At 40.9% G+C, this 24,009-nt stretch overlaps 1 protein-coding gene across 4 annotated transcripts in view; it reads left to right on the top strand.

The window, feature by feature from the left end:
* Positions 1-24,009, top strand: part of LOC131253146 (DNA-directed RNA polymerase III subunit 1) — a 250,463-nt gene that overhangs the window by 72,569 nt on the left and 153,885 nt on the right. For all 4 annotated transcript variants that reach the window (XM_058253999.1, XM_058253996.1, XM_058253998.1 and 1 more), the window contains 2 exons: positions 8,327-8,515; positions 22,766-22,967. In XM_058253999.1, coding sequence (XP_058109982.1) covers positions 8,327-8,515; positions 22,766-22,967 — 391 coding nt within the window. The remainder of the gene's footprint in view (positions 1-8,326; positions 8,516-22,765; positions 22,968-24,009) is intronic.

Raw genomic sequence — 24,009 nt, forward strand, 5'->3', positions numbered from 1 at the left:
TGGCTTGCACACCCACCCACCCCCCCCCCCCCCCCCCCCAAAAAAAAAAGAGAGAGAGAGAGAGAGAGAAGAAGATTGACAATACCTTTATCTGTTAGCAAGCTGGCCGATATGCCGGCCGTTAGTTACACAATACCTTTATCTTGTGAGAATATCGGCCCAGATGCTTGGAGAAAAGGGTAGTGGTAAGCAACGTGATTGACAGTTTCTTCATCACAATAACAGAAACTACAGTGGTAGACGAGGACCATTTCTCTATGGTGTGATCGTCTAAATTGAGTACTTTCTCATGGTAAGCTAGCCACATGAAAGCCTTAATTTTCAAAGCCACCTTCGATGCCTAAATCAATGGAAACACAAAGGAGCTATTACACATCTAAGGCCCCATCCCCCTAGCCAATGATCCAATAGGAGAGCTACTGCTAGCTTGTAGCTCCTGGAGCCTTCCTTCGGACCCTACCTTTTGAACATACACCAGTGAAAGCATGACCATCAACTTTGGTAAATCTTCAATTTGTTCCTCTTTGTTATTCCTATGAAATAGCAGGCAATTGAGTAGAGGCCCTAAAAAATGTCCGTGAGAGACCACTGAACACCAATATTCTCACAAAATCTAGCCTTGTCCCCATTGGCCACCCTAAAAGGCATGTAAGTGGAGCAACAATCCTTGGCCTAAGGGATCTCTCCAAAAAGGGGTACCCTGCCTAGCAGCTATATTAGTATCTCACCCATATTCATCAATGTCATTTTCAACAATTAGAATGGACCTCAATAAGGAGGTCTTCCCACACCCCATCCTCCACCATTTCACCAAAAGTGCAATCCTGATGCTTCTAATACTATGGCTCCCTTGACTCACTTTATAATGGCTTTAATCTTGGTGCAATCCCGACTGGACATCTCAGTGTGGACAGAGGATGCACTAGGAGCGAGGCATGCACGTTTGGTTAGCATGATCCTCCTGCCCAAAGATTTAGTACCTGCTTTACCGCGTTGCAAACTTTTTAGCATACTTCTCCAATAAAAAATCCTAAAACTCACGCACTTTTCCTTTGCAAAGAACTCCACCATGCACAACGGGACCTCAACCGTCTTACACCCGATTCCCCTTGCGATCGCTGACACCTCATTAGCCCCAGGTTGATCCCAACACAGCTGCTTTGGTTGAGATCCCTAAGCCCCATTACCGCTGCAAACATTGTGAGGATGCCCCCATAGGTAGTCGCTTCAAGGATCAGCCCATCACCAAAGAACAGGGTGTCCATATTGTACCAAAGAGACCCTAAATTCCTCACTCCCTCTCGCTATATCTTTTATCACCCCCTCTTCAACTGCCTTATTAATAAGCCTGGCAAGGGAATCAACCACACCACCATATAGAAGATGGGAGAGACGGTCCCCCTTGCCAAATACCCTGCTTCTCCTTAAAGAAGCTTTTTGGGCTACCATTCACCAAAACAGAAAACTATGAAGATGATATACAAGATTCAGTCCATCACCTCCACTTACTCCTAGAACCTTGGGCCCAATAAGTTGAGAAGATAGTTCAGCTTTACACAATCATAAGCCCTCCCCATGTCTACTTTTTGGGGGAAATCCTTCACGACTTTTCTTAGAGAACTCATCGACTACCTCCTTAACGATGCACGGGCCATCTAACAAAGATTTATCAAGGATGAATGCACTTCACCTTACTAATGTCCTTCTTCAATCTGGCTGCTAAGACTTTTGCAATCAGCTTATACATGCTAACAAGAAGACTAATTGGCCTGAAATCAGATAACATCTCTGCTCCGCCTTCTTTGAGACTAAAGGCTATAAATGAAGTCCCCACCCTTTTTTTTTTCCTGATTCCTGCTGATTCGTGGAACTCCTGCAAAACAACCATCATATTGCTACCAACCAACTTCCAAAATTTGTAAAAGGAGGGCAACATGAGCTTGTTCGACCCTGTGGCCCCATACTCGTTAGCCTCAAAGATAACAGCTTCAACCTCTTAAGAACTTCACTTCCAACAGAAATTTGATTGAACACCAACCTATTCAGGCGGGGCCTTAGCAAGAACTCCACTAAAGCAGATAGGAAAAAGTTAATGGAACTATTTCATATTTTGTATGTACTGGTTATAGTAGCATTCCTAATTTTAATGGGATAGGATCTGGTTGGCCCTCCTTCTATCATTGACAACCTTTTGAAAGTAGGTGGAATTGCCATCTCCTTCCTTCACCCTCTTATCCCTAGATTTTTGCATTTATTGTATTTACTCCTGCTTGAGAAGACTCTCAAGCACCAAAGAGGTCACCTCCTTTCTAGATTATCATCCTAGGAGATCCCCCCAGACTCCTCTTTTGCACTATAAACTCAGATAACTCTTGCATCTTCACTTTCGCCACCTTGAAGTGCTCGAACTCCTCTCTGCTCCATTGCTTCATAAGGCCTTTTAAGGATTCCAAGCTTATCCCCAAGCCTCCGTGATGCAAAGTTAGACATGTCTTTAGACTCCCACCTAGTTTAACCAAACTAGTGAACGATGGGTGATCGGGACACATGGATTCAAAGCAAAAAGGCATAGGGCTCAAAAGAATGGTGGATAGTTCAGAAGCTTATGGTCCGACATATGATGAGGAAGCACCTTGAGGTTGACATTCATCTCCCACCCAATTGAGATTAGGAACTTATCAATCCTGCATATTGTAGGGTCCACCTCTTTATTTGACCATGTATATGCATTATAATGTCTATCAGACCCCCAACAATCAGCTCTCTGCAAAATCATTCATAAATTTTCATGCATCCTATCTATCTAGAGCCCCTAGTCTTCTCAAAACCAATCCGGATCACGTGGAAATCCCTGCCTCAACACCAAGGTGTAGTCCAACGCCTTTGGGTGGCATCTAACTCCCCGCAAAATTCCCCTCTGAAAGTACTGTCATTCGGACCATAAACAGATGCTAGAGCCCAATGATTGCCACCTCCAACAGGATTGAGTAGAAGCGTAAAAGACCTCTTACCTTCTCTAAAGTCTTCCTTTTTGATAACTAGCAGGTCCAACATGATCATAATCCTACGATACTTGTCCACAACATCAATATGATCCCACTCAAAATCATCTTTCCTCCACAACTCCATAATAGTGTTGATCCCCAAGGAGTTTCTCTCTGTCTCTTGAATCATCATCGCATGTGCCCTATTAAGACTTGACACCTCCTTCATCACCCTTTGCTTTGAATTAGATACCCGTCCCCCGATATTCCAAGTGAGCATAGTCATTGGATGACCATTATCTAAGATCCCTTGACCCAAACACCCTCCTTCCATTTCCCCTTTGTAGTTTACAAAAGACTTGAGGCTAAGTAATTCCCTCATGCCATTCTTCTCCTTCCTGGATGATTTAGGGGACGCGACGACCATAGAGGCCCTAATGTTGTCAAAACACTTTTAGATCTCCTTTAAACTATCCACTTCCCCTTCCATTCCCATCTTAATCATCTTTGTTAGGCCCTCCATTGTCTTCCTGACTTGTGGTGATTCAATGACTGCTACATCATTCACTCTAGTTGGACCATTGTCAATCAATGACTGCTACATCATTCACTCTAGTTGGACCATTGTCAACCACTGAGATGAGAGTATCTTCCGCTTCCATAGCGCAAACCCACTTTACACCAAAATTGCTTGTAATTAGGGTTGAAGTATCAGCCCCATGCGGCTTTAACGGGGAACCCTCACCACATACTGAGTCATCACGGGATGCATCTTCCTCCCGATTCACATCCACCCAGTCATCATCCTCTCAATCTCCCACCAAGCCCCAAGAATGCACTAATAGCTGCAATATGACACTTCATTGGGAGAACAATCTCACTCCTGAGCACCACTTGCCCCTGCCTTTACATCTGCGACCATAATGTAAGGTGGCACAAGTTGAATGGAGAGAGGCATAAGGACTAGATATTGTGGGCGTTCCCTGAAAAACCAATTTTATATTCTTATACCCAAGTTTAATACATGATGCATTCATTCATTAGCCTTATTAATGTGTGTGGAACATGGAATTCATATGGATTTTAGAGGGGATTCCTTTAGTTGTCCTTGGGCACTTGAGATTGGACTCAATGGCCACTGGCCAAGGGAGAGTTGTGGACCTTGGAACACAGTACCCTATTTGTCCATGACCACTTAGTAGGTTCTAGGACAAACTTGTGGTATTCTTACTCATGTTGGTCATCTTGTGTGAGGGTGTTGACGATGAGTCGGGACGAAAGGTCTCCACTAGTGGGCACAACTGTGAGTTGGATTGCCTTTGCCCTACCCCACAAGAGTGTGTGCCATGGATATAGGATCCTGGCTTGGAGCTATTGGGCACTTACATTGGCGTGATCAATTGCAAATCTCGTAGTAATATCTCTGTTCATAATTGTTCTTCATGGAATTCTCATAAAGCACATTAACTCCACTTTAGTAATATCCTGAATGGAGAGACTGTCAAGCCTTGGCTTCTTATCCCCATCCCTTTCTCCCATTGCTGGTGTTTGCAATATCACCGATATTGGTCATATATTGCCTGATATCTTGGTTATCGTAGGTTAGTGATATGATACTCTATTAGAGCATCTAAAATGCTTCGTATCACATATTTTATCGCTATGTATTGCACGTTATCGTGATGTATCGAATGTCTCCCAATTTGTCCCAATATATCACGAAAACTTCTTCACATATATTAAATGGTATCGACGATATCATCGATTACCATATGCGATATCTTTGAGATATCTAGAAACCAACAACGTTTTTCAAAAAAAACCCCACAAAATTGCCATTTTTAAAAAAACTTCATTATGGTGATTTTGAGAGGCTTCAGAAGCTACTGTATTGCCATTACAACATGAAACTACAAGAGAGACTGCTACGTTTAGAAGGAAGTAGAAATGCGCAGGATGACCTGCTGGATTTGATGATGATTGGTTAACATGCATATGCTGACGATGATTGAGAGGACCCACTTTATGAGTGGGTTAAGTTAGGTGACTTGGATACATTAGATGGGCTACTGGAGTTGCATGTGGCGGAGGATGCAACGTCACAGGGGATTGATGTTGATGCTCATGTACATGAGGCTTGATCTTCTCCTGAAGCTTTTGAGCCACTAACGAGGAGTTTAGAGGGCAGCCTGCGACAGTCACCATCACATGGGACACGTGGTGCCCAGACCCTATCCAATACTTAAAAGCGATACGGAAAGCAATGCGGGTGACGGGTCTGATGTGGATGATGGTGGTGATAATGATGATGATGGTGACAATGATGATAACGATGGTGATGATGACAACGATGGTGCTGATGGTGACAACGATAACAAGACTCAACCTCCAAGTCAAACCTAAGTTGGGAGTTAGCCGTATAGGCCTCTTAACCTGTTCACTGGGGATAGAGATTGTGATCACCCCACCTAGAACATCAACCATGGTTCTTGTTCAGGAGAACCACCATTCCGTCTTGTCTATAATAAGCAATACGAGCGTCAACGTCCATAGAAGAAGAAGCAGACCCCTAAGCTGACTGATTTTGAGGAGCTATTAGCATGGTGTATGAGAGACGAGTGTTGTGATAAGTGGGGTAGCTCTAGTTCTACGAGATAGACACAACAAGGTAGCTCTACTTCTGGGTTAGAGTCATAATATGGATATGGATCATCGATGCATGATGATAGCCCTAGTTCTGTGCCACAATATGGATATGGATATGGACCTGGTGGATATGTGGCGGTGACTCTTATAGTTACGACTTATCTTTTTTTGATTACGGTCAGGAGTTCACTTCCACATACGGGCAGGGATATTCATAGTATGGATATTCATAAGCTTCATATGTACCCACCCCAGATCCATATTAGCTAGAGAATATGATGGTTACGTAGTACTTACGAATGGACATGCTGATTTAGATTGGAGAGGATGAGTACTAGTGTTATGTCAGAGAGTATTTTCACCGGTACCATTCTACTATGGCCTAAGCACAATACTGTTGGTTCATGGAGTAACAATACTATGCCCAGCCTCGTTGAGATGAAGATGATGATTTTAAGCCACCGCATAGCTTTATGTGGGTCTGAGTCAGAACCACACACATAATTCATAGGTATATTTCTAGTTTTTTACATCTTATTTTGCTTTTGAATGTATTGCTTGTGTTTCCATACACGTCTTTATATATATATATATAAATTACTTAAAATGATTTTGCATATACTTGCATCAGTTCAGTCAGATAGCGCATAGATTAGGATCCTATTCAAAGGAAACCTATTTTGTGCAATTTTTTCTTGCGATGTATTGATTTCTAAGTGTGTATTTAATGTCTTTTTTAACAATTCCTGAAGTTTCACTGAAAAATTTGACCAAGTTCCCAATGTTTTCGCATGTTTCCCAACAATAGCGATACATTACACTACACAACCGATATCCCATGCAGTAAATGATATGTATCCATATCCCAAGGTGGTTTTACATTACACGATAATGATATGGAAAACATTTCCCACTGCCATGCCAACCTCATTCTCTCCAACCCTCTCTCATGCCAAGCTGCTGCATCTTGAGCAAAAAAATTCGGAATTCAGTATAGAAGCTCATAAAAGTCGAATTTTCTTTTGTTTTATTTTTATCTTATTTGAATAGGATCATCCACTAATGCCTGGACCTAAAGTTTATGGATGTGATTTTGCCTGCATCTTCTAGTGGCAATCCTATGAGAAATGACATGTTCTTATCCTCCTCTTTTTGCCACATGACCTTAGACTTTTATCTCCACACAACCGTTTCCCATCTCAAAATGGTTTGGTATTTGAACTTGAGTGCCTTCCTATTCTCCTCTTCTCCCTCCACTTCGTTGCTTTCCTCTCTCCATTCAGATTTTCTTTTTTGATGTCTATATCCCTTCCCTACTTCTTGATCCAGGTCCCTTTATATTTTTCCCTAATCCTCCCAGGACCATCAACCCTAAACCAAAGTTCCCTTCCCCACTGGGCCTGTCTCTAGTTTTCTTAGGACATGGTGGGACCATATAAATTGGTTTTCCATGAATTTGTTTCCTATTGGGGCTACTCTTGGGGGTTGTTTGGTTGAAACTATTAAGTAAAGTTCCATCCTGGATGGGCTCTGTGGGATAGACAACGTGTTCCCAGTTTGTCAAGCCATCTTACTGCATGTGAACCAAGAAAAAGACATGGCATGTTCCAAACTGTCAACCATTATCGCGGATAAGCTTGCTCCAACAAAGGGTGCAAAAGTGGTGATCCTATTTCAGTATCAGTTGGAACATGACATTCCATATGTATGTGCCACATGTACCGGGGGTGTCACTGTCCATCTTTAAATGCCCCATATGTGTCAACATCAATCTTCAAGTACCCTGTGTGCTAATGTGCACATGCACAACTTGTGTCACATGGGCCAACGTCCATCTTCAAGCTGCACACATCAACTACATATGCCTCCATCTCTTTTGTGTTCCTAATTCCAAGTGTCTAACAAACAACATCCAGGATAGCATGTCCCATACCAAACTTTGTTTGCCACCAAAATAGGTTCTTAGGCTTCTTCAATTGACCTCATTCTTAATTCTTCCCTTCCTAGATTGACTTCCACATATTCATCTCAACTTTCTTATCTCATCATCTACTCATGTTGGCTTATAACTGCCAACACTTTTCCCCATATAGAATAGCTGATCAAATAGCTGTGATATAAATTTTTATTGAATTGAATAAATTTAATCATGTTGTTAGACCCACCACACAAAGCTAATTCAGTGATACGACTACATAATGAACTGCTAATAATGGAGTATGTATGTGATGTACGAGCCATTGGGTAACAAATCTGTGTTCAATTAAAGAATGGGCTGAACTATTCTTTTGCAATGTGCCCTGCTTGACATAGTGATAGAAAAATTATGCTAATCATCTTAATTTAAGCAATTGGGTACACGATTCTTGAAGATGAAGAAGTCTTCTAACTATTTACATGCCACTATTGAACATGGCCACTTAAGATAAACACAAATAAACTTTGCCATATGAGATTACATGATGTGAAAATCCTCGTATAAGCTTTTATTTAGTTTCAATGGGAATGTGCTCATTTGCTTGTTCTTGAATTGCTAAACTTGTGAACCTCCACTCCTTTTTTGTTTTCATATTTGGTTCTTGTTGTTTCCAATGCAATTTCACTCTTTACATGTATAGTTTCTTGGACATTTAATAAAGCTTCTATAGTATTTATTTGAGAAGCCAACATTTAAATGTTTGTTGATTGTTCCCCAGGTGCAAAATAACTTGTGCACACCAAAAAATGGAGAAATTTTGGTTGCTTCCACCCAAGACTTTCTAACATCTTCTTTTCTCATCACAAGGAAGGATACATTTTATGATCGTGCTGCATTCTCTCTTATGTGCTCTTACATGGGTGATGGGATGGACCCCATTGATTTGCCAACACCAGTCTTAATTAAGGTGAGGTGTTTGAGGCTTGATAATGTTGAAATTAATTTTCTTTTCTTGAGGCAGTCCTTAAAAAATCTGTACGTTATTGCATAGCATGCTGCAAAACAGTTGCGTGGTTAATTTTGTTTGGCTTATGGGCTAGTACAAGTAAGTAGATAGTTACTCTGTTTGCAGGTTGTACTCCTTTTCTATTTTTCTTCATTTCTCCAATTTATAATGCTTTGCTTAGTAGTAAATTTGCACTTCCATGGTGTTCCTGTAATGATTTCTCTCCCTCAGAGGTCAAGGGTTTAAAGAATTGAGACTCACCATCAAGAATATTTTCCCAGTTTGCAGTGCTCATCAACCTCTGAGGGTTCAAAGAATTGAGACTCACCATCAAGAATATATTCCAAGTTTGCAGTGCTCATCAACGAATGTCTAGACCTTGTCCTTTGTTTAGCTAAAGCATCTTTCAGCAACAAATTGTTTGTTTGCCACTTATTTTCTTTTCCTGCTGGATTCTCCCACAAAGTTCGTTTTTATCCTTTTTGATCGGCAAAATATCTTATGGATGATAGCCATGCCTACTGCTAAGCTAAAGTATCAAATGTCATTCTGTCTGTCCATCATCTCTTTGTGATGGAACCACTGTTTTAAATATTGACAATATCGGCTGATATATCCTACGATATATCTTGTATCCTACCAGTGCGATACGAAACGCACAAGTAGTGCGATATATCCCACTTGTTTGATCTAGTGAGCATTTTTGAATTTCGATGTTCTTATTTTCCGTAAATCATGTTAAATTAGTGTCAAATTGTTACAAATTCATGATTTTTCATGTTCCGCATGAAAAATCATGGATTGGGGGCTTCGATTTCGAGATTTGAAGGAGTTGGGCCGAGTTGCGAAAAATTGAAAAAAAATTCAAAATTTCCCAATTTCTCGCAAATCGTTTGCAATCTTTGTGTTCAAACATCACATCAAACATGTCTGTAGCCTAATCTAGTGATTCTTCTTTTGCTTTTGAATGTATTGCTTGTGTTTCCACACATCTTCTTACATTTATAAATTATATGAATAGACTTTGAATATACTTGCATCAATTTAGTTAGACAACGCATAGATTAGGACCCTATACAAAGAAAACATATTGTGTACTTGTTTTTTGTAATGTTTTGATTTATAAGTGTGTATTGATGTCTTTTTTAACAATCACCGAAGTTTCATAAAAAAATTCAACTAATTTCCCAATGTTTCCTCATGTTTCCCCATGTTTCCAACAACAACGATACATTACATGATACAAATGATATATCCCATGCGATAACCGATATGTATCTGTATCCCAAGAATGCGATATGTAACGCAATACCGATATTTCGAACACTGGATTGAGCATGAACAAAATTCCTTCTCAACCTTTTACAATAGCAGTTCATCTAAAGTCTTAGCCCAACTAATTGGGGTTAACTACACAAATCCTGTTCTGCCATTCTAATGAGGACCATATCTCATTTAAACCATAATAGGTCAGCAAATTGTTTCTTACTTACTCCACCCACGTCCTTTTGGGCCCTCCCCTTGCACTTCTATTGCAGGTAGTTTTCAGTTACATCCTTGGAAACAACTTAACAGTAAGCTCATGCATTTCTCCCCCTTTCCTGAGATGTATTCATTTATTTTGGCTTTTGTAATCCCAATTTGTTACTTTTACACAATGATTATTCATGTTAGAAAAGCTTCTTTTGTGGAGCTGTATTTTCACAGGAATTTCTAGCAAACTTTTTCTGTTTTTGAATCATTTGAGTTTCTCCCCAAGAACTGATTCTTTCTGTAGCATGTCTTAAAGAAGGCCATATCAAGCGGTTATTCAATTCCCTTTCTTTGTGAGCTTATGTGGCTGGAAGAGCTTCTTACGAAGGTTAGGGAGTGTTGTAGAGTTATTCAAGGGGAGTGCTGGGCAGCCTATGGACTCATGCCAAATTGGAGCATGTTAGAAGTTTGAATAAAGCAGTAAAGGGTATTTTGTGATGGTGGCAGTAGCACAAATAGAGATTTTAGTGCCATCGAAGTTCTAGATTGGAAAGTATAGGATGAATATCTTTCAGTAGGGTAACATTCCAGGTGATTTATCCTAAAAGAAGAAATTTAAAAATGGCGTATAGAAGGTGATGAGAACGGTAAATGTTTCTATTGATGGCTCATATTGGTCACACGTGGTTCCACTTATCACATGTGTGGTCCAGTGGGCCATGTTGGACTCTAATGTGGTTTCCTTTGTTTTTTTTGTCTTAAATATGTGTTGGTTAAGGTTTAGGACCAGGGGCTGATATAATACAATAACTTGGGTGTGAAAGGGACTAAGGAGGTGTGGACGTGAGATGGTTGATGTCCTCCCTCTCTCTCTCTCTCTCTCTCTTTCATGCTTTGGAACATGGTATCAGAGCATCATTGATCCAGTACCTTGTTCCATCCTCTCTATTTCACATTTCCTCTTTTTCTTCTTCTTTCACCTCCTTGAGGTGAAACACAAAATTGTTTGGGTGCTGATTTACCCCATATCCATGTCTCGTGAAGGTGTGTGAGTCCCTCTAAACAATTGTCATAATGGGTCAAAGTGGGCCGTCATGTGCCGATGGCTAGATTTACAGTCAGATTTGAAGATGAAGGTGCGTGTGGAAGTTGTTTATGGCCAAGATTAAAGATCAAGTGTACGTGTGAAAAGTGTGAAGCAAGTATTGTTCCTGATTGGTTGCGTTCGTGGATATATGTTATCTTGAAGTACGTGTTTGCTAAGTTTATGTTGAAAGTTCTTCCCTTGTTTGTTTAATTTGTTTTCCCCCTAATTATTGATGTAAAAAATGAAGCCTAATCTCTTATCTCCATTCGAGTCGATGAATCTGCAAAGCACATTAGCTAAACTTAACAGAGCAAATTACCTACAGTGTACCACATTTATAGAAGTTTTTTTTTAATGGGTAAGAGGAAGAAAGTATTTGACTTCCCCGAAGCTTGCAGAAAATTCGTCAGAATATGAAGATTGGGTTGGGTGGCAGAAGATGCTTAGATGACAGCTTTGTTGTCGAATAATATGGAGCCTTACATTAGCGTGAATGTTATCTTTTTCAAGATGACAAAAAAAGTGTGGGAAACTTAAAGGAGATGTATTTGGGTGAGAAGAATCTAACATGTATCTGTGAGTTACTCCAAAATAGTTTACTCTATAATAGTGAGATAAAGTGTAGGAGAATATTATTCAGCCTTGCGAGGCATGTGGGAAGAATTGAATGTGTACCAACTCTTCATCTTTGGCCTTCGTCCTGAGTTTGAGCATGTGAGAGCTCCAATCCATGGAGGCAGTGAGATCTCATCGATTGAATAGACATTTTCCTGATTTCAAGGTATAGCTAGTGTAAATGCACAAAGTTCATCCTCATTTAATTGTTCTGCATTTGTCTCTGTATTTGGTAGAGATGAAGTCGAGGTGCTCATTATTGTGGTGGACGATTTGGTGGTAGAGATTCTGGGTAGGTCATTTTGGAAGCAGGAATGCGTGGGGAGGCCGCGACACAAACTTAATCGACAATGTACTCATTGTGGTCTTAATAACCACATAGTTGATACATGTTAGGATCTTGTCAGTTAATCAGCGTCAACAAATCTTGTTCATTCTTTGTATGATGGTTCCTACGGTTATGTCTCCAAGCCCATCTCCACCCATTCTGAGCCTAATATTGTACGTGCTATAGTTACATTGTCCAAGAAACAATATGCTTAAGCTTCTAAAGGATAGTTTCCCTATTTTTCATCCTCCACAACGACTCTTGTTAAGTATGATTTGTCCTGCTTCTTTAAAGAGTACCCCTTGGCTATTGACTCGGGAGCTTCCAATTATGTGACTGGTAAGCATAATGTGTTGACTTAGTTAAGTCAACTCTTCGTGCATTTTCTTTGTGATATTAGCAGATGATACTTCAACCCGTGTATCTGAGTTGGGTACTACTCGCCTTACCCCATCACTTCCATTATCTTCAGTATTTTATATTCTTAAATTTCCTATGAGTTTGTTATCATTAAGCTAACCAAACTCTTAATCCGTTCCGTTGCATTTTATCCATCATATTCTGAGTTTCAAGATCTAAAGATGGAGGGGATGATTGGTGAAGGACATGAAGTGAATGGACTCTATTACCTCAATAATTGGATAATTAGAGCTGCATCGCGGACAAATATCTCTTCTCATCAGTGGCATTCTAAGCTTGGCCACTCTTAAATAGTTTAAAGAGTCTTGTTCTATCCTTGTCATTTGTCTGGGTTAGTGTAAGGCTTGTGAGTTAAGCAAGCATCATGAGTGACATTTCTTCCGCATGTGGACAACAGAAGTGATAAGATATATTATGATGTTTGGGGTCCAGTTCGTGTTACTAGGTTATCTAATTTTAAGTATTTAATTAACTTTGTGGATGATTGTTCTCGAATGACATGGTTATACTCAATGAAGGATTGCTCTGGGGTGTTCTCTTATTTTAAGGAATTTCATATGGAAGTACAAACACAATTCAATACTATAGCGTGCATTCTATGTTTAGACAATACTAGGGAACATGTGTCATTATTTCAACTCATATCTCTCATCTCATGGTATTGTTCACCAAACATCGTTAGTACACACACCACAACAAAATCGACTAGTTGAACGTAAGATTCGACATTTACTTGAGGTTGCTAGGGTATTGTTGTTAAATATGAAAATTTCATTTTTTTAGAGTGATGCAATCTTGACTGCATAGTTACCTAATAAATAGGATGCCACCATTTGTCTTAAGATGGTAAATCTCCTTTCTCTCTTTTATGTGCTCAAATTCCAGTTTTTTATTTTTATTTTATTTTATTTTTATTTTATTTTTAAATTCCTCCAAGAGAATTCAGTTGTGTGCTTTGTACATCAATTTAATAGTGTCCTTGGCAAATTTGAACCGAATTCAAGTTTATTTTCCTTGATAATCTCTTACTTAACGAGGATTCAAATATTATAATTTTGTCACCCGCAAACATTATGTGTCAGTCGATATCACTTTGTGTAAGTGCTTATAGTTGTGACACACATGGAGTTGTCAAATTTCGTAGACAAAAATATCTGCATTTACGACATCAGCCTTCTACAATATCTCATGAAGATCGGCTCAATATCTCAGGACTTAAAGACTTAGCATGATTAAGATCTCTGTATATGCCAACCGACAGGTAGAATGACCCTAGTCAGACCTTAGGATAGGTCCTTTCGAAAAATGTTTAAAAAATGTAAATTACAGTGTAAGTTCACTGAAGTTCGGCCTGCCCAACTTTAGGTTCGTCCAGCCTAACTTACTTCGGCTAACCCATGATGCGGACATCAATGGTACACCCTTTAGAGTGTACCAGAGGAGGATGCGTCCCCGACAGAGTACCAGAGCAGAGGAGTTGATGTGGATGGACGACGGGTCCATTGGACCCACTTTCTGACGCGCTACGAGTGCAGGAGCGGCATGACCGCACTGTAAGACTCGACCCGAGTTCCTGTATGTGTGCATGTGTGTGTAGGTATACATTTCATTTCTCTTGGTCCCGCGGTCTTACCGGTCGAATCCTGGCCACCCGCAACCCTCGGATAGTGTTTGCGGTCATCCTTAAGTCCGATCACGTGGACTCGACTCGGATCGGCCCGAAACCTATGCCATCTTATTCGCATCGTCGTTGTAGTTCCAGTGACGCGTCTTGTGCGTCCATCCGATGTATAGATCATAAGTTATGAACATTTCATTCTATGGCCCTTGACTGTATGGCCCACCTAGGGGAGTGCATGTGACCCCACTCTTGGCACAAGTTCCAATGCAATACTACACACACCACCAAAATTTCCATAACTAACACTACCCACCCCACACCACCCAAAGCCTACCCTAACCTATTACTTTGGTTTCTCCTCCCATAGGGTAATCGTTACTTTTCTTACAAACAAATCATTACCACTCTCTCCTTATCTCTCTCCCTCCTCATTTTCTCTCCATTCTAGCAAATCCCTCTCCCAACATCCCATATTTCTCCATTTCTCCACCCCCTCAAAGCTCCAAAATCCCTTAATCCCACCCTTAAAAACTCATCTTAACCATTAAACCCTCTTCATTGGTCCAAGATCTCCCTCGTGTGGAAGATTGAAAGCTTGGTTTGAAGGTGGGTGACTATAACTTGCTGATTTCTTTTCTATCTCTTGATCTTCTTATTTCTTCATGAATGGAACATGTGGGACCCACCAATCCATGGTGGGGATCCCATTTGATCCCATGGATGTGGTCCTTGGCCCATCTTACATGTATGCATAGTTTCATGATGGGGCCATTCTCCATGGACCCCATCATGATGTATCTCATGATCTACACCATTCTAAGGTCATCTAGACCTTAACATCATGTTGGGATGACATCCCAACCATCCATTGTGATTATAGATAATGCATGTGTTAGTTTTATGTTGTAAGTGTAAATCAATGTAGATGTATGAGTGTGATTGTTCTTGGGAGGGCTCATTAGTGGTGGAGCCCTACCCCCATGGCCGGATTGTCTTTCTCTCTCTCTCTCTCTCTCTCTCTCTCTCTCTTTTCTCTTATGTTGGATGATGATATGTGTGGCCCACTTGGTGGGCTTGGGACGTCCAGAAAATCCAGCAATGGTGGGACGCCCCTACCACCCATTTCATGATGTTGGGTGTCCCGTTTACCACCTTATTTGATGCATGCAAATGTTTTGGCTTAGGGTCTTGATCTGGACATGTGTGGGGCCCACTAAGGAAGGCCACACGTCTCTTTATTTGCTGTATTTATTTGGTTATGGGCTGGTGTATCCAGCCATATATGGCGGTCCAAAATTTCTGGACTGTTTGTATGGACTGTTGTAGTTGATGTTTAGCATGGGATTGGTCCATGATTTCCACCTTTTTTCTTCTTATTATGGGGTGTCTTTTGAAAGAGTGGACTCCACCTTGAAGTGTGATGGATCACACCTCCATCTGTCCATCCAAAATACCCAAAAGGGGAGGCCCGTAGGGGGTGGACGGTCCACCTTGCTGGACTGTCCAGCCCTATAAAATGAGGGGAAAACACAAATTACAGTTTGATTTCTTGAGGGGTGGGCCACTTTTGTGGACCCCACCTTGCTGTATTTTATGGGAAAAATATCAAACATCCATCCCTTCCCTCCTAGGCAAAGTTTGGGCCCACTTTTTGGGGTGTTTATTGTATGGACAGCAACCTTTGTGCAGCAGATTTTTATTTTTATTTTACCTTGCTGTCCATGAAATTCATTCATGTTTTGTTTGGGTTTGTGGCTTCCCAAATAGCCAATCTTGTGGCCCATCATGTTGGGACCCATCTTGGGGATGTGGACCACCACTTTCACCTCAGAAAAATGAAGAATGGCTGCTGGAATGGCAGCCCATAGCTGGACGTTCCAGCAGGGCTGGTGTCCAGCCATGGGCTGGCCGTCCACCCTCCCAAGGCCCACTATGATGTATGTTTTATCCACGCTGTCCTCTACATTGTGGACCACACGTGTGTGGCCCATCTCCCTTGTGGGATGTCCACATGTGGGACCCACTTTGATTTATTTATGGGGCAGCCGTCCCAGCCCCATGGACCGCCCACCATAGGACGCCCAGCCTATGGGCTGCTGCTGGATGTCCAGTCCAGCAGCTGGCCCGCTTGATAAATGTGTTGCATTCACTCCTTTCATCTGGTGGGACCCTCTCTGACATGTGTGAGTCACCAGGGTTTAAATTATTGTATAAATTAATTATTATTAAATTTCCAACAAGCCCAGATGGTGGGTGGGCTGGAATTTCAGTAATAGGCCCAAAGTTCTGCCCATAAATGCATGTTTTGGGGTAGCATGGCCCACCATATTTGGGGATATTTTTATATACATCTGGCCCTATATCTAGTCAAGTTTTGGGCTTAATTAGTGCATACTTAAGGCCCACTTCAATTGGGTTTTTTATTGAACCAATATTCATAGTTATTTGTTGGGTTCCCTAGGCCCATTGTCCTGAAACTTTCTTGATAGGCCCCTGACCTTTGGGCCTATATTTAACACACTATTGTGATGAGTTTTATGGGCCAAAATACTCAAGTAGTTGGGCCCTTGGTTGCCCATTAAATTAACCCCATACTTGGGCCAAGATGTGAGGCCCAACTCACTTGTTTCAAACATAAGAATTGCCCATATGGTTGGAATAACGGGTTGCCCATTAGGCCCACCACAATAAGTGGGCTCATGATCTTTATGGTTGGACCCAAACCTTGCTTGGGGGCCCACCATGTTGCCTATGTGTTGGGCTTGGTGTATAATCCACTAAACCATGGATTGTTTAGGCCATTGGGTCTTGCTTTATATGTGTGTAGTTAGTGGGCTACTTTTTGGGACCCTATTGAGGTTGGATGTCCTCCTTGGTGGCCCTAAGGTAGGCCCATAGGGTTGGTATAGGTGGTTGAAGGCCCACCTTGGACCCTTATTAGGACCGCTTCTTCCTTGGGCCTTTATGACCCTCTTAGTTTGTGGGCTACCCCAAAGTATTGGACCCCCACTAGAGGTCTTCTCCTTAGATCACATGTCATGTATCTAGACCTTGTCCCTCCTTGGGAAGGAGATGTTCCACGTCATCATCGCCGAGTAGCGCATTCACACCATTATGACCCATATGCATCATCTGCGTGAATGGATTGCATTATGTGTGGTCATTGGGTTGATATGGTAGAGGGATGGAGTTTCTCCCCTTGTGCACACCAAGTGCTTGGAATTGGTGCATGATCTGTATGTGTGACTCGCGCATTGGCATCACATTTCATGATAGTACTGCCCTTGCTTCATTAGGGCCTTGCCTCCACAGGGACATTCGTGGATGACCGTCTGTGTGGACACCGGAAATGTTACTTGAGCATATAGGGTGCATAGGATGCCCATGGATGAAATTCCCAAAACTTCTATGGTATCAGGGATCTGCCCCAACGCCGTGACCGAGTGGAAACTATGAGCGCACGAGGGCCTTATACCGTTAGGCCGCGACTCCCACTGTCATGTAGTTGGTTGGGTAGGGGTGTGGCCTTACCCGCCTGATGTAAGGAGACATTGCTAGGTTGAGTCTGACCAACTCATAAATAGGTCCGTTGCCGACAAGCCTTGTTGGTGATTGGTTGTCCAAAGGTGGGTAGTGAGGTCTCTTACGCTTGTTTGATTGTGCGGGTCTGGAGAGCGGCAGTAATCCAGCAGTGTACTTGACCCCGGTGATTTCCTTATGATGGAAATGTACTTGATATGTGGATTAGATATGAGGTCTGGCATCACTTCACATTGCATTTGCATCGGCTATATAAGCCCTTTATGCATCGCCTTGGTATGCTGCCTAGTACTCATTGCATTGTATTCATGACAAGCCTCGGTAAGGCTAGTGATATTGTCATTGATCATGTTTTTCCCCTCCTGTATCTCCTATTATTCTTCTGTGCACCATTGTCACACACTTTCACCACCCTCTAAGCTTCTATAAGCTTATGCACGATTGATGCATGTAGGAGATCCTAGGTCAGCGTCGTAGTGGTAGAGCTTGGATTAGAGTTGAGCCGAGGACCCCAGTGTTGCAGATCTTCTTCCTTCTTCTTTTGCTATCAGATGTATTTCCTTTCTACTATGTACTTGTAAAAGTTCAAATTTATAGTGGATTTTGTAATGTATCCCTTTGTTATTTTCGAGATTTACTTTCTGAGATCTTGGGTATGCTCACAAATGGAATGAATATACAGTTATGAAAATCCTCCTTGTAGGATCCCAGGATCGGAACCTCCCTTAGGAGCCGAGAATGGGGTACTACGGAGGCTATTGCGGCCAGAACCGGCTATCAGGTTCCTTGTGAGTCCTGTTACTGAGTCTGGGGCGTGACACGCACCCCGACCATAGATCCATGGGTCGGATTTCACACCCTACCACACGGGTGTTCACCCCTACCATAGTTCCATGGGTCGGATTTCATACCCTACCACACCAGTGTTTTGGTTTTAGACTTTTTTGTTCTTTTTCTTGTTTCAGGGGCTTTATTGCAACTTTCTTTATTTTTTGTCTTTTTATTATTTTGTTCGTTTCCAGGGGCTTTAGTGCACTTTTACTTTTCCATAGCTTATATATATGTTGTGAGAAACCCTATTTTCATTATTATTGAATCAATAGAAATTTGTCTTTTTTCTTCCTCTTTATTGAAGAGATTAGGGTTTCAGGATTGGCCCTTGGGTGTTGAGGATTCCACCCCGAATTCAGGTTTCTTTCTTTCTAGATCTTCGAGGCGTTGAAAAAGGTAAGAATCATCCTCCTTTTCTTTTGACGACAAAAGGACTTGTACCTTCTTCATCTCGAACCTTTCATTCTTCACCCTTTTCGTTCCTCTCTTGATATCCCCTTTATAGTTTGAACGAAAAAGAGGGATGATTAGTCAGTAGGATCAGATCCAAACTTGATTGTGGACTGACTTGTGCTAGATCTGGGATATCCTCATATCCCCGGGTCTTCCCTTTTTACTGTTTACGCTATTTTATGCTATGGGGCATGATCCTGATGGAATGACCCCATCTTCGTTTTGAAATTTACCTAATCCCTTTGACTGAAAACGGTTAGATAATTGGTGTATTTATTTGAATATTCTTTAACCTGATTATACATGCATCTAGGATTAGGTCATTACATGTCCCTGCATCAACCCAACTTCAGTTTTGACCAAAATTTCAAATTCAAAAGTTTGTAAAATCTGTTGCAAATTCGGCTAGCCCAACTGGTAGTTTGGCCAGCCCAAAGCTGTTTCGGGTCAGTTTCTAGCAATGGAACATTTGGATTTCAAAGGGATTCGGCTAGCCGAACCCTGAATTCGGCCAACCGAATTTTTGATAAATCTTATCCCGCGCAATTCGATAGTCGTTGGAACAAAATCGTTGGAATCCGGCTAGCCGAACCTATTTTTAGGCTGACTGAATTTCCAAATCGTTCAGCTATAAATAGGGACCTTCTCTCATTCATTTCTACAACAAAATTCACTCATAAACCTTCTACAAGTCAGAGAGAAACAAGTCCTCAAGCTATCTGTGTGGTAATTATTATTATTATTTAGCTTATTCAATTCCCTTTCTCAAGTTGATGTTAAATGTAATTAGAGAGTAATCTATACTCGAGAAACAGAGAGTTGAATCTGCAACAGTTAGGGTTTTTATTCCTTGAAATACATTAGATCATTATATTCTTTCTGATTGAGCATATATGTCGGTTGGTTAAATATGCCATGCTCGCCCTTGGATGGTGAGTGCTGTATGGCTATCAAGACATATGGCTGACATAATTTGTGGGACCCATATAGGGTTGGCGTGCTGTATGGCTATCAAGACATATGGTTGACATAATTTGTGGGACCCATATAGGGTTGGCTCGCTCGACCGACCCTCAAAAAATAAAAATAAAAAATACAATGCTTCATCGACTCTCAAGAAAGAATTCGCTGCTTCAAGCCTGGACTACGTCTTCAAATCGACATTTGAAGATAAGTATTGTTATTTTTAAACCCCCCCCCCCCCCCCTCTTAGGACATCGATTGCTCAACTTTCACTCTGTTTAAACATACCACATTTTTATGAGGGTGAAAGGTTATTACAATTTGAAAAATGTTCTACTATACCCATTGTGCCAGACACAACATCTTTAGTGGAGTAGATGCCTGTACAATGTGTAGATCCGCCTTCGTAGGTTTACTCTAAACATTCCAAGAGAGATGGAATGTATACAAGTGTCTTTTATCAATCCTTCATTCCTTCTACCCTATTAGAAGATCGTAGTCTCTTTGAATCTTTAGCTTTACCATCAAATGAAGATGACTTGCCTATTGCTCTTTGTAAGGGTATACGTTCTTATACTTAACATCCTATTTCTCAAATTGTTTTCTTTGCTGGTTTATCTCCTTCATTTTGACTTTGCTATGTCGTAGTTATTCCATTTTTAATGTCTCCCATCTTCAATTTGTAGATGATACTATTACATTGATGTGGAGCGAAACTAGGTCGAATCTGTGTAAAGTGCTGAGATGCTTTGAAGTAGTTTCAAGCCAAAACCTTAGTCCCCAAAAGAGTGAGTCCCTGGGTGTTTGAGTGGTAGATGGAGAATCGATTATTCATGCCTCATCCTTTGGGTGTAAGGTTAAGGAAATTAACTCCTATCTTGGTTTCCCCATTTTCACTGGGAATCTAGATAAGCATTTTTAGGACATAGTAATGGAAAAGGATGGATGCTATTAGTGTGGATGGGTATGAACCTGTCTCTTGGCGCGAATCACTCTTATCAAATCAGCTCTACCTAATTTGTGATTAATTGGTTAAATGAATCGAGAGGGACTTCCTTTGGAAAGGAAAGGTGTGATGATAAATTCCACCTGGTGGAGTGATATGAGGTCTGTAAGCCAAATGATCAAGAGGAGCAGGTATTGTGTCTTTAAAAGCGATAACCACTACAATGTTTGGAAACGGTTGTTGAGTTTTGCAGCTGAGAAGGATAATTTATTGCGGATAGTGATTGTTTGTATGGAATCCCCATAGGAGGATGGTATAGTAAGTCCTCAACACTTTACAGATTACCAGGCTTGTGGAAAGCAATGTTTAGGGTGGAATTGCAACTCAAAATGGGGATGAGTCGGGAATGTGATTTTGGGAAGAAGTGTAGTGTGGTGAATGGTGATAGTCCCCTTGCTCAAATGTGCCCTATCCTATGCCAAGTGGTGACTGTTGAGGGATAATAGATTACTGTCCCAGTAATACAATGTAATGGGTGACCAGGTGTTAGGAGGAGAAAGACTCCAGAAACTGTTGTTTGGCCTCATCAAGGTCCCCCCTTGGGTGTTTGCCTTTGGATGGCTTGTGGGAAAAGATGCTCTTTATTGATCATCTCATAAACGAAAGATGATGGTTACCATTGTATGCGTCCCCCATGTCTAAGAAGCGTGGAATCTGTCAGTCACCTATTCGTGAATTGCGATGCCTTGAGTCTCACATGGGGGTGGTTCTTTGATTTGTTTGAGCTGGGTCACACATGGTGGAGTATTGGTGCCTTTTATGAAGCATGGGATGTGAGTGAAAAGACACAAGAGAGGAAAGCCTGTGTAAACTTGTTTTATTGGATGGATTATGGACACTTTGGAAGGAAAATAATCACAGGATCTTTGCAAAAATGCTACACAGACAGGCAAGATATTTATTTAGACTATTGGCAAAATTATATCTTGGGCTTTGGGGTCGATGTTTTGAAAAGTTTTGTATTGACCAGCTCGAGGGTGCTCTTCAACATTTGATGACTTTTCTCATCGTTGTCTCCATTCCATTTTAGGTGATGCTTTCTGTATTTTGTTGCTGACTTAAAACTTAATGCACTGGCTTGAAGTTCAGTCTGGATTTTGATTGTTCATCATTTTAGGCATTCACTAGGGTATGTATTGGTGGAGATAATGCTGTTGCATCTCCTCTGATTTGGAATTTACTTTTTTTTTTTTTTTAAATTTATATTAATGATTTCCTATTTTATCGAATATCTTGATTCTTGGATGATATGGGTGAGACTTAATGTTTAGTTAGTTTCTTTAACTGGTTTATGTTTTCGCTATTCTTTTAAAAGGCAACAACATTTATTAGAACACTTGTACATAGCAAGAAAAGAATACCACCCCCCCCCCCCCCAATAAAAAAAAGAAAAAAAAAAGAGAAAAAAAAGGCATTAGCTGCCAAACATAAGACAGAAATTAGCAGCTAAATCTGCATTAACCGATCCCGCCCAACCTGTGACAAGAAACTTGATTTTGCTAATAAAGCCTCTACACTCATTATTCTTTTTTTGGTAATCCTTTCATTCAACAGAGAAGTTTGAATCTATTTTGCCTTTTTGAATTGTTTTCAGGTGTTTTGACTTTCCTGAATTCGTTTGCACCATTGTGTTCCTTGGATGATATAAGTGAGACTAGATGTTTATTTACCATTTTAACTGGTTTAATCTCTCTCTCTCTCTCTCTCTCTCTCTCTCTCTCTCTCTCTTCATTGTATTCTTTTCATTCAACAGGAAGTTTGAACATCTTTAGCCTTTTATAATTGTTTTTTAGGTGTTTGACTTTACTTGTCAATTTTAGTTATGTTATAGTTGTTTGGAGATCCCTGATATGATCTTTTACGCACTTTTGCAGCCAATAGAGCTTTGGACTGGGAAACAACTATTTAGTGTTCTCATACGCCCTCACGCACGCATGAGGGTGTATTTGAATCTCACCCTTACAGAGAAAAACTATGACAAGGGCAAGGATAAAAAAACAATGTGTCCGAATGATGGATATGTCTACTTCCGCAATAGTGAGCTTCTCTGTGGGCAACTTGGAAAGGCCACTTTAGGTGAGCGTTCTTGTTCCATTCACGAAATCTGAAGTATTTTTGTATTCCTGCTTTCTTAGCTGTCATTGTTATTGGCTTATTTCTATAGAAAGAATGTTGCCTTGTGTACTGGCTGTCACAACTTTGTTTTCCACACTGATTTCCCCTTAAAAAAATGAAAGATTCTATATAAACCAATACGGAGAAGTGTTTGGCTTATAGTTTTCTGCTTACTTATAGTTGGATATGGTTACCATGAGCATGTTGAGGATACAACCTCAACATTCTCCTAGATGTCATTATAGTGTGTTTAAGTTAATTTCTTATCATGATGTTATTGTCACGTCACTCGTGAGGTTGGTCCACAACGGTTACCAATAGAACTAAACATAGGACTTGTTGCAACCGAATTGAAAAGATGAGCTTTGAATTACCTATTTACCTCCTTTTGATGATCAACCTTGAAATTTGTCACGCCCCAAACTCGAGAACCGGGCTCACAAAATTCCTAGCCGCCGAATCCAGTGCCGATAGCCTCCGTAGTACTCCATTCTCGGCTCCCAGCTCTCATACGCCAGGTTTCGATTTTGGGATCCGATAAGGAGGATTTTTAGGGTGATATATATATATATATATATATATATATATATATATATATATATATATATATATATTTGTTTTGTAAAGGAGCATAACCACAAGTGTACCTAAGTCACAAAACATCATCACCACATATCCACTAATATAATCTTTGAGTATAGTGTTGAAAGGAAAATACATGATATAACAAAACTCCAAAAGATCGGGCACATGCTTCTGCCTCAATGCTGCTACGGTCTAGCATAACCCGCACGTAATGAACGTGCGTTAGCTTACTATGAAGCTTAGGGAGTGCGTGTGTGTGTGCGTGCAAAGCATGTGCCAAGCATACAAATGTCAGAGTAAGCGGAAATGGAGGGCTAAACTGGCAAGTCCATAAATGATGTTAGCCATACCAAGGCTATGGACTGTAAGGCCTACGTGGCCGAATGTCATATGTTAGAGATGTAACACAAACATGCTG

Source organism: Magnolia sinica, chromosome 8 (genome assembly GCF_029962835.1).
Source record: "Magnolia sinica isolate HGM2019 chromosome 8, MsV1, whole genome shotgun sequence".
NCBI classification, from domain to species: Eukaryota; Viridiplantae; Streptophyta; class Magnoliopsida; order Magnoliales; family Magnoliaceae; genus Magnolia; species Magnolia sinica.